Source organism: Coloeus monedula (genome assembly GCF_965178545.1).
Source record: "Coloeus monedula genome assembly, chromosome: 2".
In the NCBI taxonomy this organism is placed as follows: Eukaryota; Metazoa; Chordata; class Aves; order Passeriformes; family Corvidae; genus Coloeus; species Coloeus monedula.
In genome coordinates this window covers 36,710,333-36,724,534 of record NC_138782.1, presented here as the reverse complement: position 1 = coordinate 36,724,534, position 14,202 = coordinate 36,710,333, and the positions used below count along the sequence as shown (strand labels likewise).

Below are 14,202 nucleotides of genomic sequence, written 5' to 3'. Positions count from 1 at the left end.
AACAAATAGTAATGGAACAGTATGAGATGCAGATGTGATGAAAAATATTTTGAGCCATTATTTCACAGATCTAAATCCTGAACTGTTTCCGGAGGCAGTTGTTCCACAGAAACAATAGAACGTTTCTTGAGTGACAACAGAATAGAAAAAAAAAAAAAGAGAAAAATAAGTTATCAGTCTGGCACAAAAGTTTCTTAACTAAGGTCACTGTCTCTACATTTTGTTTACAAAATCCAGCAAGCCTGTTAAGCCTGTAAAACTGTGTTTACTTTCATTTGGATTGTTTGATCCAGACAGGTAGGCAAGACAGCACAGACACAAGAACCAGACTCTGCATGAACCAAAAGCCATCCTAGAGCTACAATGAGATCTAGGTTTAACTTTCCCAGAGATTTTATCTTGTAACATTGGACAAACCACTTCATTTGCCTGAGCCTCCATATCTTATCTGGGCAGAACAAATGCTGCCTGTCCATGCACTTTGCTGCTTAGAAGGGTGAGGCTCGTACATGAGTTGTGGGCGTTGGTGAAAATCTCAATACTTGGGGATAACCAAGAGTTTTGCCAATACAAAACAATCCAGAGGGAGAGAGAGCACATGTGAATTAGACTGCAAAAATGTACAGCCAGGGTATAAGAGTATGAAGACTTCCAAATGAACTCTGATCAGAGGTGTTAGGTCTCCACATCTGTATTGATATCGCCCCAGCTGGCTCAGAAAATGATGCCAATTTTCTGCTGTTATTTGGTTAAACCAGAAGAAGTCTCTTAGGGATAATTAGTAGTTTTGCATAGTAATCACAGAAAGTAATTTCTCCTGCTTTAGTTTGTAAGAGACTTTCCAGCATAAAATTTCTTCTAATAACATTTTCTCATTGCTGGCAAAGCATTTTTATAATGCTTTAGGGATGTGCACTCGTGGTTTCCTCCAGGAAAACCTCCCTGCTAGTGCTGAGGAGCTGATCCCAAAATCCAAGTGAGAGAGGTCAAATCTGGGAAAAAATAGAAAAGACTGATGCCAGAATTAAACTGTTCACTGATGCTTTGATCATCTCCATGAGACACTGCGATGGGGAGATAAAATGGACAATAAACATTCCAGGGCAGCTGGAGTATATCAGGTCTGCCACAGGTAAAGGATTTAGTCTTCTACTCAAAAAGTGGCATGGCTACAGAAGGGATACAGGGAGTTGCGAAGTACTGAACTGATTTAAACTTACCTGATTATCCACGATAGATAGGAAGTTGTTAAGAAAAGAAAGAGGAGGGGAAAGAGAGAGAAGGAAAAAGCAGAAAGAATAACAGGTCAACATAATGATTATTTCAATTAAAAAGGTAATATTAACATGAAAGCCAGGCCAGTATTTTTTTAAAGGCTTTCACAGGGACCTCTAAATATTTTACACAGATACAGATATATTGCTCTTAAAAATTTCAAAGTTCCAACCAGACTTCTAATACTTAGCATTCAAAACAGTCACCTAGTCCAGTATCAATGACACATTCCTACTTTCTCCAAAAATAACCCCTCAGCCTTGTTCATTCCAGGCAAAACTCTTGCACAGGACTCGTGCTCATTAAAAAATAAAATACTGACCAAATAATGTATAAAGCTGCTTAAGATTATTTTCTATAAATAGAACGTTTCTTCTTAAGTACTACTTTAGCCTCAAATTGCTGGGTGTGGAGCAGGAATTGTTAGGTGAAATTCTGTGCAGGAGATCAGACTGAACAGCACCTGGGACTTTAAGATCCGTAAACTCCTAAATGAGTATAGTTACTTCACCTGTCTTATGTTCCTGATGCATGTGATTTCTTCTATTATTTCATACCTTTTAACATAAATAAAAATTTGTCCTTAAATTTTTCCTAAAAATATTTGTCATAATTGCCATGTTTAGAACCCATTGACCATCCCAGCCAAGGAGTAGAAATAATATGTGAATCGGTTGACCAGTTTCACATCACTGACTAAAAAAAAAAATAAGTAACTGGACAACGCAAAACCAATTGCTAGGCTTCAGTTCAGTGAACAGCTTTAATGAATGTACTCAAATACTGAGGAGTTCAGAAAACAAGAACAAGTCAGAGAAAGAAGAGAAGGTTGAACTTAACTGGGTGCTGTATTTGTGGTGTACATTTCTGTTGTGAGGCTTATGCTGTCCTCTTTGCATTCTTCTCACCACTTTTGCTGAAGCCCTGGAGCCTCTTAATCCTTTCTGTGTTGGTGGGGCTCCTGAAACTGCTTTATGTCTTTTATGCTGTCATATTTACTTGCACTAAAAGGCACTGCAAACCAATTTACAGTTATGTATAGCATCACCTTTTACATGTCACCTTAGTAAAGAGACTTGTAACATTTCCATTGCAAACCTTTATTTCAGGTTTTTTAAATCCTCCTGCTTCTAATTACATGAGGCTGAAAACAGTAGTGTAAAAAAATGTTAGCCCCACAGACTGATATGCAAGGAACAGTAGACATCTATTTTAAAATATGAGTCATCAGAAAAGGCAGTGATTTTGCATTGTCTCCTTTTTTTAATACTAGGCTTTAATTCACAAGAGAACACAAAAGCTCTGACTCTTTACCCTGTAATTGGAGATAAGTTGAGTGGAATTAATGGAACTACATTATTAAGAAATAGAAGGAATTGGCTAAATTTTGTCAAGGGTTGTGGTTTTTACACTATCCCTTACATGAAAACACAAGAGATTGCTTGGAGAGATTCAGGGCTAATACATAGAATGAAGAAAAAAATACTTTTCTTTCTAAAGTATATGATTAGTGACTGCTCTGGGGGTTAATCAAGGCAAACCTTGAGGCTGAATTACATAGAGGAGCAACCGATTTCATTAGAAACAGCTACTGTTATACATGGTATGGGCCATTTCTTTGCCTAGTGAAAATTGGTATCCTTGTATTTTGTGAATGAAATGCAGGAACTGCTGGTGCTTGGAACAGTGAAGCACTGGTACAAGCTGCCTGAAGCCTGGGAAATAGCTTTCTTTTGTGGTTTTGAATAGTAAGCTAGGCGGTGCCTTCCTTGCCTCACTGCTCACCTATGAGGTCTCCCAGGCACATCCCAGAATAAGGGCTGAGCCAGGGATTATCTGAGAGCATGCGAGCCCTACAGTTCCATCAGACCCAATGGCTGCCTCCAGAACAGACACTGAGAGCTGGCCAGCGTGCTCACTGTTGTCTTTGCAAGGCTGAGACGATCAGGGAGCTAGCATGCAGGTTAGAGTGTTATGGCCCAGGTGAGCAGAGAGCTGGACAGGTAAAATCCTGGCTGGGTGGTGGGGTGAGAGGACGTGGTGGTTGTGTTGTCCCCTGTTTGGAGGCCAGTAACAGCGGGGGTACCACAGGGATCTGTGCTGGGACTCATCCTGTTTAACACCATTTTCAATGACCCGGAGGAGGCAACAGAAGGCACTTCTGTGGGGTTTGCAGATGACACCATACGGGGGGGACCAGTTGATAGGCAGGAGGGCAGGCTGGAGGAACAGGCCAGCATGGGTGCTGTTGGGCATAGATGGGAACAAAGCTGTGCCTCCTCATAAAAGCAGAGGATTTGATACAAAATGTACAGCTCTTTCTCAGCCTCCTCCAGCTGTCTTGTTTACAGTGCAGCTCTACTTGTTAGTTGTATTTTGTTTAATCTCTCTTTGCAAGTGGTCTACTGGGTATTGACCAGTGCCAAGGGCAAGGAAGCATCACTCCACAGAACTATCCTTACTTCAGCTTTCAGTATGTAACTATTTTTCTTGTCCCTCAGGCCCCTGTAAATCTCATAAAACCCTTTTCAGATTGAAATCCTACTCTTCCCAAGCTGTAACGTCTTTTACAGCATGTATTTCTCTATAGCTATCTTGGTCTCTTGTTGACAGTCTTTAGGTATCAGTTCCTTGGCTGGTAAATACCTTCCTTATTCTTAAATCTATCCACTTGGTTGTGTTCAGAGCAATGCATGGGGATAATAAATTGGCTCACAAGTTCTTTCTGTCATGCCAGTGTTTCATAGTACCGAATCCTGGGGATGTCTGGAAGAAGCCAGCAGCCTTTTCCCCACTTGCACATCTCCCAGAAGAGCTGCAAGCTGCCTGGATTTCTCTAGTAAACTCACTTAATGGATGTCCGTCCATAAACAGTGTTCCAATAGTTTAATAGATTTATTCCAGAATATGAAAATAAACAGTTGTTTCAAATGCCAATTTTAGGACTTGCAGAATGGAACTATGTACATGCATAAGATGAGAGCGTAAATCAGCTCAGTAAAACAGCTTTGTAAATATTTATGAGCACAGGGCTCTTCATTTCACACATTTTACTGCTCCTCTGTCCTCATCTTAAGTTTTCACTTGCTTTAGCTAATGGCTGGTAGTTTGGGCCGAGTACCTGACATTGCTAAATTGCTGCCTGTTTCCTCTGGTATTGCATATACCACAATCCTAGACCTTTAGTGACTGCAGGTGAATGTATGATCTATAGAAACAAACATGTTTGCATGGAGGGGCATATTCTGAATTCTGATGGACCCACATTGTGTGCTGTGAATTTTAGCAGGAGGTACATTGATGAACTAAAGCACAGCCTGGATTTTCCTGCTTAAGCTGCCACCCCTCATTTGGCTGCAGGCAAGGCAGGACCCACATTTCTTTTGGTATTAGAATGGGGTTGGTTGTTCAGAAGGGTGAGGAAAGGGAGATTAAAAAGATGGTTGATAGGATGAAAGATAAAGGTGTGGGATGAAAGAGATGTGAAGCAGCTGTGAAAGAACAGTGGCAAAAGAATCAGAGCTGTCAGGATACAGCAGAAACAGTCTAATGGGGCCTACAAAGATGGGTTATCATCTCATGCAAAAGACTGTGTCTCCCTGGCACCTTCTCGTGTGGCCATGATCCTTCCCCAAGCATTCCAGCATTTTGGTGGTCCAGAGGAGAGGAATGACATTTTTACTCCTTCCTTTGCAGCAGTCACAGAGGAGGACAGAAGGATGCAATCACATGGACATCTTCTTTTCAGTTTTTACAAAGTTGTGCATGTGCTCATTATTTCCATTTGTGTCCACGTTGGTGCTGGAATTTCTATTACTCTTCACTAATTCACAGCAAAATCTCTGCATTTCCTCTCTATTTCACTAGCAGCAGATAGCACCATGTTGATATAATAACCAGAAACAAAATCTAAAAATAAACCTGCTGATAATTTCCTAGTGTTTGTTTGACCAGACCCTTGAAGTTCCTGAGTGGTCAGTTTGGACTGAGATAAGTGCTATCATTTTTCTTCTCTCTTGTCTGCTGGCTCTTCAGCCTTTTTGAACTGCAACCCACAAGGGGGCTGAGCAGGAGGTGCTTGTGGCAATTCAGGATGGATTATTCTCATTGAGGAATTGGCTTCTGCTGCTTCATGAGAGGCTTGGCAGATCAAAAGCTGTTGCTGCTGAGATCCTGCCAGGCATGCTTTCCATGTATTTCTCTATGTCTTCACTGAAGCTGCATGGGATCAGTGGAATAGGGGAATTTGGGTATGAAAACATTTTTCGTTATGTTTACACATCTTAATTAGAGATTTATAAGGACAGCCAGATATGCTGCCATTTAAACAATTACTTGTATTTAATTGTGTTTGCATTTTCATTAGTGAAATATAACAGAGAAAGGTAACTTATTAATTTGCATGCAGATTTATCAGAAGATTTCTGTACATTGTACAAATTTATATCATTTAATGTCTTAGCATGCATTTAATCATACTCATGCAGATTTAAGTGTCTTCCTGACTGCAGTGGTATCATTCATTAAAAGTTACCGTGAACTCTGATGATCACAGGTCTGGCATAAACACAAAAAAATATATTCTTCAGAAAGTAGATTTTGGAAAGCTTATTGGCTCTTCTTCCTGAGGCTGTGACACATTTTGTATTTTTAGACACTACTCAAGCCCATTGCTGGTGTACTTGAGCAAATCAAATGCTCTTTGATCAAGTAGGATGTTTGTCTTCAGTGAGTTGTGCTTAAGGCTTTTATTCTTTCTTTTGCTAGTCTGTAGTCACTGGCATTCTCCAGGGACCAATACTGGGTCCAGTCTTATTCAACTTATCAGTGGGATAGGAGGCACCTCAGCCAGTTTGCTGATGACACTAAACTGGGGGAGTGGCTGATAGACCCGAAGGCTCTGCTGCCATTCAGTGGGACCTCGATAGGCTGGAGAATTGGGCAGAGAGAAACATAATGGGGTTCAATGAGGGCAAGTGCAGAGTCCTGCACCTGGGGAGGAATAACCCCAAGTGCCAGCACAGACTGGGGACTGACCTACAGGAGAGCAGCTCTGTGGAGAAGGATCTGGGGTTCCTGGTGGGTGACAAGTTGTCCATGAGCCAGCAGTGCCCTCACGGCCAGGAGGGCCAATGGTGTCCTGGGGTGCATCAGGAAGAGTGTGGCTAGAAGGTTGGGGGAGGTGATCCTGCCCCTCTACTCAGCCCTGGTGAGGCCACCTCTGGAATGCTGTGTCCAGTTCAGGGCTCCTCAGGACAGGAAAGACAAGGAGCTACTGCAGCACAGGCCACAAAGATGATGAGGGCCTGGAGCACTTCTCTTATGAGGAGAGACTGCGGGAGCTGGGCCTGGAGAAGAGAAGACTGAGAAGGATCTCATTAATGCACATGAATATCTCAAAGGATGCCAAGAGGATGGTGCCAGACTCTTTTCAGTGGTGCCCAGTGACAGAACAAGGAGCACTGGACAGAAACTAAAACATGAAGAACTTCTTTCCATTGAAGGTGGCAGAGCACTGGAACAGGCCGCCCAGGGAAGTCATGGATTCTCTGTCTGGAGACATTCAAAAACCACATGGATGAGTTCCTCTAATCTGCTCTAGGTGACCCTGCCTTGACAGGAGGGTTGGACTTGATGATCTCCAGAGGTGTCTTCCAACCCTAAGGATTCTGTGATCTGGAATAGTTAGTCAAAAAATATATAAGGTCTTTTGCAAGTGACTTAACTTCCAAGTGTGTCCCTTCACCTCATGTTTCCTGATGGCCAGTTCCAGGCAAGCTACATCCATGGCTTTCTGAAGCCGCCAGGTTGCTTTTTCAAGATACCATGATCTCCACATCCAGAACATGGGGCTAGGGTGCAATCTATATATGATGAGCCAAGGGCCAGTGGAATTTGAAAATGTGGAGCAGTCACCATGAAAGCATGAACATTTCAAGAGCATCTTGAGAGCAATTAATGATGATAACACTCTCCATCTACTTCCTAGAAAAAAAAGCGACCATCATTCTGGTTTTTTTAACAGAACCTCTGCTTCTGTGAAATTAATTAAGAACAGGAATGTATCCTCATGCTAGCAGATACCTTGTCTAGATGAACAAGCCAAGTCTGAGATGTTTCCTTGAATGGACAGAACCAGTTCTTTTTATGCAAAAAGGAACAGCAAAAAACCCCTCAGAAGCAGTGTCCACAAAATTACATACCTGCTTTCACTGCACTCCCACTCCTTCATCTTGGAGGATCCAGGACTGGGTTCCCTGTTGAAGCTTCCTCTTAAAATTATGCCTCTCCAGAGACCCGAGATTGTCAAGGACCTCTGTTTGCAACACTAAGTACAGTAAATGCTATTGTATTATCCAACAGTAGCAAATTAAATAATCCCACTCCCGTCACTTTCTAACAGGATAATGTTAAAGGCATTCCTCTGGGATGGAGAGTAATAATTTGCTAATTCCCCTCAGTATTTTATGCTTCTCAGTATTGCAGCTAATTTTCTCTGAGTACCTTATTAACATTCACAATGACTTTGCAGTCCCACCCTAATAGCTCTCCCCAGAGGCAGTGACTGTGAAGGTGAGAGCTGACAGTGACACATTTTCCTCCTTTTTCTCTACAGACTGTATTATCCTGGTTTCCATCCACTGAGGGCTGTCCAGCTGATGCGAGTGGGCAAACTGCAGTACAGTCAAGGCATGTTTCCTCAGGCACTGGAAACCTTGAAACAGGTCAGTATGGTGAAACATTTTTTCTCTATCCTCCTTCATTGCTTCCCCCAAAACTGCTGTGTGACCCTCCCTGCCTCGTGCCTTTGGATACTTCTCACCACTTCTTCCATCAGTGGTGTTTCCCCAGGTTGCAGCTGGGTGTGGTGATGGGTCACTGTTGCTCAGCGTTTCAGGCACTGACATTCTCCAGTGTCAGCCACAGCTAATTACAGTTTGATAGCTCAGAGGTGCCTGGATGAAAAATTACTATTAGATCTGAAGAGATAAAATTATCTCAGTGCTTCATATGTTCCTTATTCCCATAGCAAAGTGATTCTGATAGCACTGAAATTACAGGAACAGGAGCAGAGCTGCAGTTTCTACCCTCCTTATTCCCTATCGGTTTCAGATCGGAGAACTTTGTCTTTAACATGTGTATTTTATTGTGAGCCATACTCAAATCAACAGTCATGTTTCTTGATCCCTCGTATTTCTTATCATTCATCATCTTTGATCTGGTTTTGCAGCTGTGCTTTGTTAGTTACATTTCAGCTTTAAGCCATCCCTCTTGTACCTGAGCTGACTTTTATATTCATTTCCTTGTACCTCAGGCTCTTATTTGTCCTGCTGTTATATTGCTGTTAGTATCATCTTAAATATATTTACTAATCCCTTTCCACGTGCAACATGTCCTCAGGATGTAGGTTCTTGCCTCCTGTCTAAAGTCCTCAATCAGCTGGGGTGCTTTGCTCCCCCAGGGAGATGTGCTGCCTCTAGTTTCCCTTGAAAAGGTCTTATTTTCTGATGTTATTGATTGTCCTGTGGTCAGCTTTCCCTGAAGACATTACATGCTCCACGTGGTTCCCTGTCCTGGCTCCCTGCCCACCTCCAGTTTGTGACACAGCTCCCAATTGCCTTCGCTGGGTGCTGCTGAAAGCCACCTGGCCCAGCTACTTGCTTGTATCTGCGGGGCAGGAGCAGGCTCAGTGATGGCACCAGTGTTGGAAAGAAGTGAAGAATTTGGCCCTACATTTCCTTTGATTAATGTCCATGCTATATGAAGAGCTAGTCTTGTGGCAAAGAGTTAGGGCAACTGCTTGGGATACAAGGGGATGGGTGTCTGCACTGGAGGTGGGGGAGAGGTGCTTTCTCACTCCTGCCCAGGTCCCTTATAAAGATAATATCAGTCATGACTCTCCAGGTATTAGTATTTTGTACTTACCTTTTCTTCAAGCCCCGTATCTCTTTGGTTTTAACATCTGATTAATGATGCAAGCTGAATAACTGATAATTTTCACATGTTGAAGTAATAAATTAGTATTTAATATGATGCCACTCTTGCTAAGTCTTGGTATAACTTACATCTTCACTTGATATATTTTACTTAAATTATAGCTAGTTCTATCATTATAAAGCAGATGGAAGAGTAATCAGTTCTATTTTTTATGCATTATTCAGAAGTATGTAATATATCTGTCATGTGCCAGGTAATCCATTCTGCTCTTTCCCCCAAAATATTTATAATTCCCAACCATTTAGAGTTTCCCTTTTAGCAGTGGAATGAGACCCCAGTCAGAGGAGCTTGTGTTTTCATTGATACTTCTACAATATATTAACAGGCATTGTTCTAATTGCATTTCTAATGTGATACTGCATTAGATTAAACTGGAGTGAATTGCCCTAGAGACAACTGAATGCTGTTGGTCAGTGAAGGTGCAGTTGGGATTATATGGTTGTGGTGAAGAAGTTGCCTATTGCAAGCCAAATTGCTGTTCTATGATCCTTTGGAAACTGAGCAATGCCTTACACAGAAACCTTTTCTAGGCTGTGACTCCCTTTTTCTCTCCAAAGGGACATTAAGGTCCTGCTTGCCCTCCTGTGTCATACCCAGTGAGCCTCTAACGGAGGCTCCAAGCCGTTGTTGCTCCACAAGGACACAGTGCTTTACAAATGAGGTGTAGAATCCTGTTGTGGCTTTGCCTATTCCCTATTCAGCTTCTCTTTTTACACCCACTAGTGAGACAAAGACAGACTGAACTCCCACTTCCTAGGAGCACAGCTGAGAGGAGGAAAAGTTTCATGTCATCCTGTTTCTCCATGTAACTTCTTTGGATGAGCTCTACAACTGATTCACTTCCTTGCTGTCTACACCAGAACAAATTAGAGGAAGATATAATTCTCAGTTTGTTGTGACTAAAGAATGTGATTCCTAATATTACTCAGATAATGTCCTAGAGTTATATGAGAATGCAATTTGCCCCTTTGTGATTAGATGTGTCAACAGAGCATGCCACATGCTCAGAGCAGAAACTCGATTACCTTCTCTGCTTCATTACTCTTCTTAATACACTCTGACACTGAATAGCAGCACCCTGTTGGAACCCTCGTCAGACTAATTTCACTGTGGCATTAAGAAGAAGGATATGGAAGGTGCAGAGGAATTGGGATCTGAGTGAAATTCACCTCACATATAAATCCTGTTTAATCAGGCTCAGTCTCAGAGCTGCTAGGGATTGACAGCCTCTCTGCAGCAGATACAGTCTGTTAAGACCAGTGGATCTTCACACACGGCTCTGCAGCCCAGCCCTCACTGCTGCTCTCTGTGCCACCCAAAAATGAATCACTATCACAACCACCTTGCTCTTAGGGCCCTGTGGGTTTAGCTCTCTGCCCTGTACCCCCAAAGAAGGCTTAAATAATATGGAGGGCTTCATGTTGTCCATTAGAAAGAAATCACCCCCTAAATGTATATTAGGCCCTGCAGAATCTTATTTACTAGATTTTGAAATAGAAGATTTACAGAGAGGAAATACTCCTCTGAAATAAAAACTGAAGGTAGGTCTTGGTTTATTTTACAACCAGCATATTATTTTTAAATTTATATACATATATATGAAAGATGTAATAGAGGAAAAATGGAATTATAGGTCTGGAAAGCTTTTGTCAGCAAAAGACAGGAATTGGAGCCCAGTCTGAAAAACAATTTGAAGATCCTGACATGGCATGGTCACAGGAGTACTTTTGTCCCCCATGAGCAGATGGGCACAGCTGTCTTGTCTCATGAACGTCTACAACAGTACAATTTCTCTTCTTATGGAAATCCCTGTTGTGGAGGCAAAAAGCACAGGAACTGGGGTAAAATCCTTCCCAGGCCTCACAGCAACACTGAAGAAATCCCTTCTCTAGGTGTTTGCTTCAAACTCTGAATTGTTTACCAGCTGTCATTGATAGTAACTGTGACAGTTTTTGGTATTCCTATGCCTGCTTTAACAACTTGTCCCCTTCAATCAACAGAAATGGAAAACCACAGATACTCCCTCTGAAATACTAGCCTACACTTCCTGCCACTCTGGCCATTTGCTTCCTGCTTCCCCTGTGACAGAGCCATGCCATCCTGCATCTGCCCACAGTTCCCCCAGCCATGGCCATGGGCATCCTGTCCATCCCCATGCGGATCAGGCGCAAACACCTGCGCTGCTCCTCTTTTACATTCTTGGAGCCACAGCTGTACCTCTAATCTAATGGGGTTTATATTCTTCAGGGAGACAGGGTGGGGCTGATGACACCATGGCCTGTGTTGCTGCTGTAGCTTTTCGTAATTAGATTTGCTCTTTTAGCTGAGAGGGAGACCACACAGACCACATGAATCTGTTCAACCTCAACTCTGCTGGTTAGCTGTGGGATTGAGGAGAGCAGGGGAGTGGGCAGAGAGCCCACGTGTTCCTGCTTCTGCCCAGTAAAACAATTCCTTGCACTGGAGCTGAAATCATCCCCAGTATTGCACTGACCCTTGCCAAAACAGCTACATAACCTAATACCAGTTGAATTTAGGGATTACACGAGTCATTGCTGTTCTAACTTTGGTGCAGCTGGTTCTGACTTGTACTGCAGTGTGTGAGACAGTACATTGCATAAGAATGATTTCGTCCAAGGAAACAAAAGGATAAAGACTGAGTGCTTTTGTCTGCCAAGCTTGAGAAAGAAAAGAAGTAGAAAGGAAATGCTGGAGGTGAGAGAAAGTCAGCAATGGTAGTATTAACTCAAGATTAGGTTTGATATTAAGGATTATTGTCTTTTAACTGAGGTATATCTATACGGACATTTCTGGCTGTGCATCAGGGTGTCAGGGTCCTAGTCCATCACTGCAAGCCTGACCTCTTTCCTATAGTGGGGCTGAAGATCCAGGTCAGCTGCCCCAGGACTGTCACTCAGATTTATCCAGATGCACAGCTCTTAGCATACATCATTCACAATAAATCCATCAACTTTCTGAGATAGGGCATGCAAGCACTGTGCACCAATATGTCAGGATCCAGAGCCAATTCTCCTGGCCACTTTGCTCTAGGGTGATCCTGTCCCCTCCTAATTAGCCTGGGAGCAGCTGCATGTTACAAAAATTTAGTATTTCTGATTTTGTTTCATATTTCTTTGCCATTTCTAAAAACAATGAAAATATTTCCACTGTTCTTTTTAACTGAAGATATTTTATCTTTTAATAGTGGGGCACTGTGGTAACTTAAAACATATTTGACTGTTTTTAGAGCTCCTTGCTCACTATGATTTGTTTTGACTGCTATTTCAACTTGTTCTTTCAATCTTGTGCTGCTTCCCTCTTTTAAGAATTAGCTAATTTGAGGCAAAAATAAACTGTGCTGGAATTTCCATATGCTTGCCAGGCTCTAGAATTTGGAAGTAGGCTGTCATTCATTCCACCAAAAAATATATTTAATTTTATCTATCCAATTTAAATGAGGCCCCTTCCTCAACATTTCTTCCCCAAAACATACCTTTTCTGCAATCCAAAGCCAATCTAGCTGAATTTTGTCATCTGACTGGAAAAGGAACCCGTTGAAACACAGGCTGCATTTAGTTTTTTGCAATTCCTCAGTTTGGGATGATGAAAAATCTGTGTCTTTTCTCCTGCCAGTATACTACTAGCTCCCTTGTTTTATCTTCAGAAGTGCTGAATCAACCTCCATCTGGGACTTGCCTCCTTGCTGGAGGAATTTAATAGGAGGAAGAGCAGAAATGCCATATGAGAAGTGATGATCTAAACATGAGCTGGGTAAAGACCATTTCAGACATATCTGTGGCAGGAAATCAGCAGCACTACAGGCAATATCAGCAAGCATAAATTAGCCCAGCAGTAGAAGATGACAAACACACAGAGAAAATAATCCCTGGGAAAAGCAGCAAAGACCCATTCCCCTGCATGCCTTTTGACAATGAAACTATTAATGTACTCACTTGTTTGATGCTATGAATAGTTCCTCCTGATAGAGTTAAAGTACTTTATTCCACTGGTTAAGTATTAATCCATTTCTATTTTTACAGGACTTTCAGGTTCCTAACACCATGAACATCACAGTCATCTTTTAAATAATGTATCAAAACCTTGGGTGCTGTAGTTGACCAATCTTGTCAAGTCTCAGTGCAAAAGTATCTCTCTCTGCTATTCCAAACATCCACCTGTGCAATGTATTTGTGGGTTTTAATGCCTAAGAATGATGTCAGTGCCTCCTCCTTTGTCAGGGACAAATCACCATGCACTTTGGGATGCTTCACTCCTGTTCCTGCTGTGCCATGCATTCAAGCCCTCAGGTGCCAACCACTTGAGGAGCAGTACTTACATCCCACCCTGCTGCAGGGTCCAGCCCCTTTGCATGGTCTGCACAATGACTAACATGTCCCTTTCTGCTCTTTCCTAAAGGCCTATAATATTATGAAGGTGACCCATGGGACAGATCACAGCCTGCTGAAAGTCTTGATGGAGATAAAGGAAGAGTGTGAGGCCATGATGAGAATACAGTGAAGATAATCTCTAGTCTAGAAAAGAAAATATTCAAGGACAAAGAAAATAAAATGTTTCTTATTTCATTGCGAAGCTTCTCAATGGTTTTAGTGCCTTTTCTTTAGGTCCTATTTGCTTTACAAAAAGGCTTAATATTGGTTTTGCTGTGTGATCTGAACTGAGTTGGTGTTTGGCAGAATTCCTGTAATTTTCAGAGGATTTTTTTTGTCATCAATCATCAGTCTTATTGACAATAACTAACAACACCTAATTATTTGATTGTAAGTATTGGGAAATGCATACAGTCTTCAGCAGTTACAAAGTGATCTAATTCCATTGATATCAGCAGTCAATTTTTTATATCAGTTCATGCCAGCAATTAGAAACCTCTTGTCAGACACATTATAAATGAAGAGAATATACTTTTTCCCT

The 14,202-nt window shown here is 41.9% G+C and overlaps 1 protein-coding gene across 1 annotated transcript in view; it reads left to right on the top strand.

Moving 5' to 3' along the window:
• Positions 1-13,791, top strand: part of SMYD3 (SET and MYND domain containing 3) — a gene marked incomplete at both ends in the record, with an annotated part of 395,652 nt that extends 381,861 nt beyond the window's left edge. Inside the window, 2 exons of the mRNA XM_082277060.1 lie at positions 7,892-8,000; positions 13,690-13,791. Coding sequence (XP_082133186.1) covers positions 7,892-8,000; positions 13,690-13,791 — 211 coding nt within the window. The remainder of the gene's footprint in view (positions 1-7,891; positions 8,001-13,689) is intronic.
• Positions 13,792-14,202: the final 411 nt, after the last annotated feature.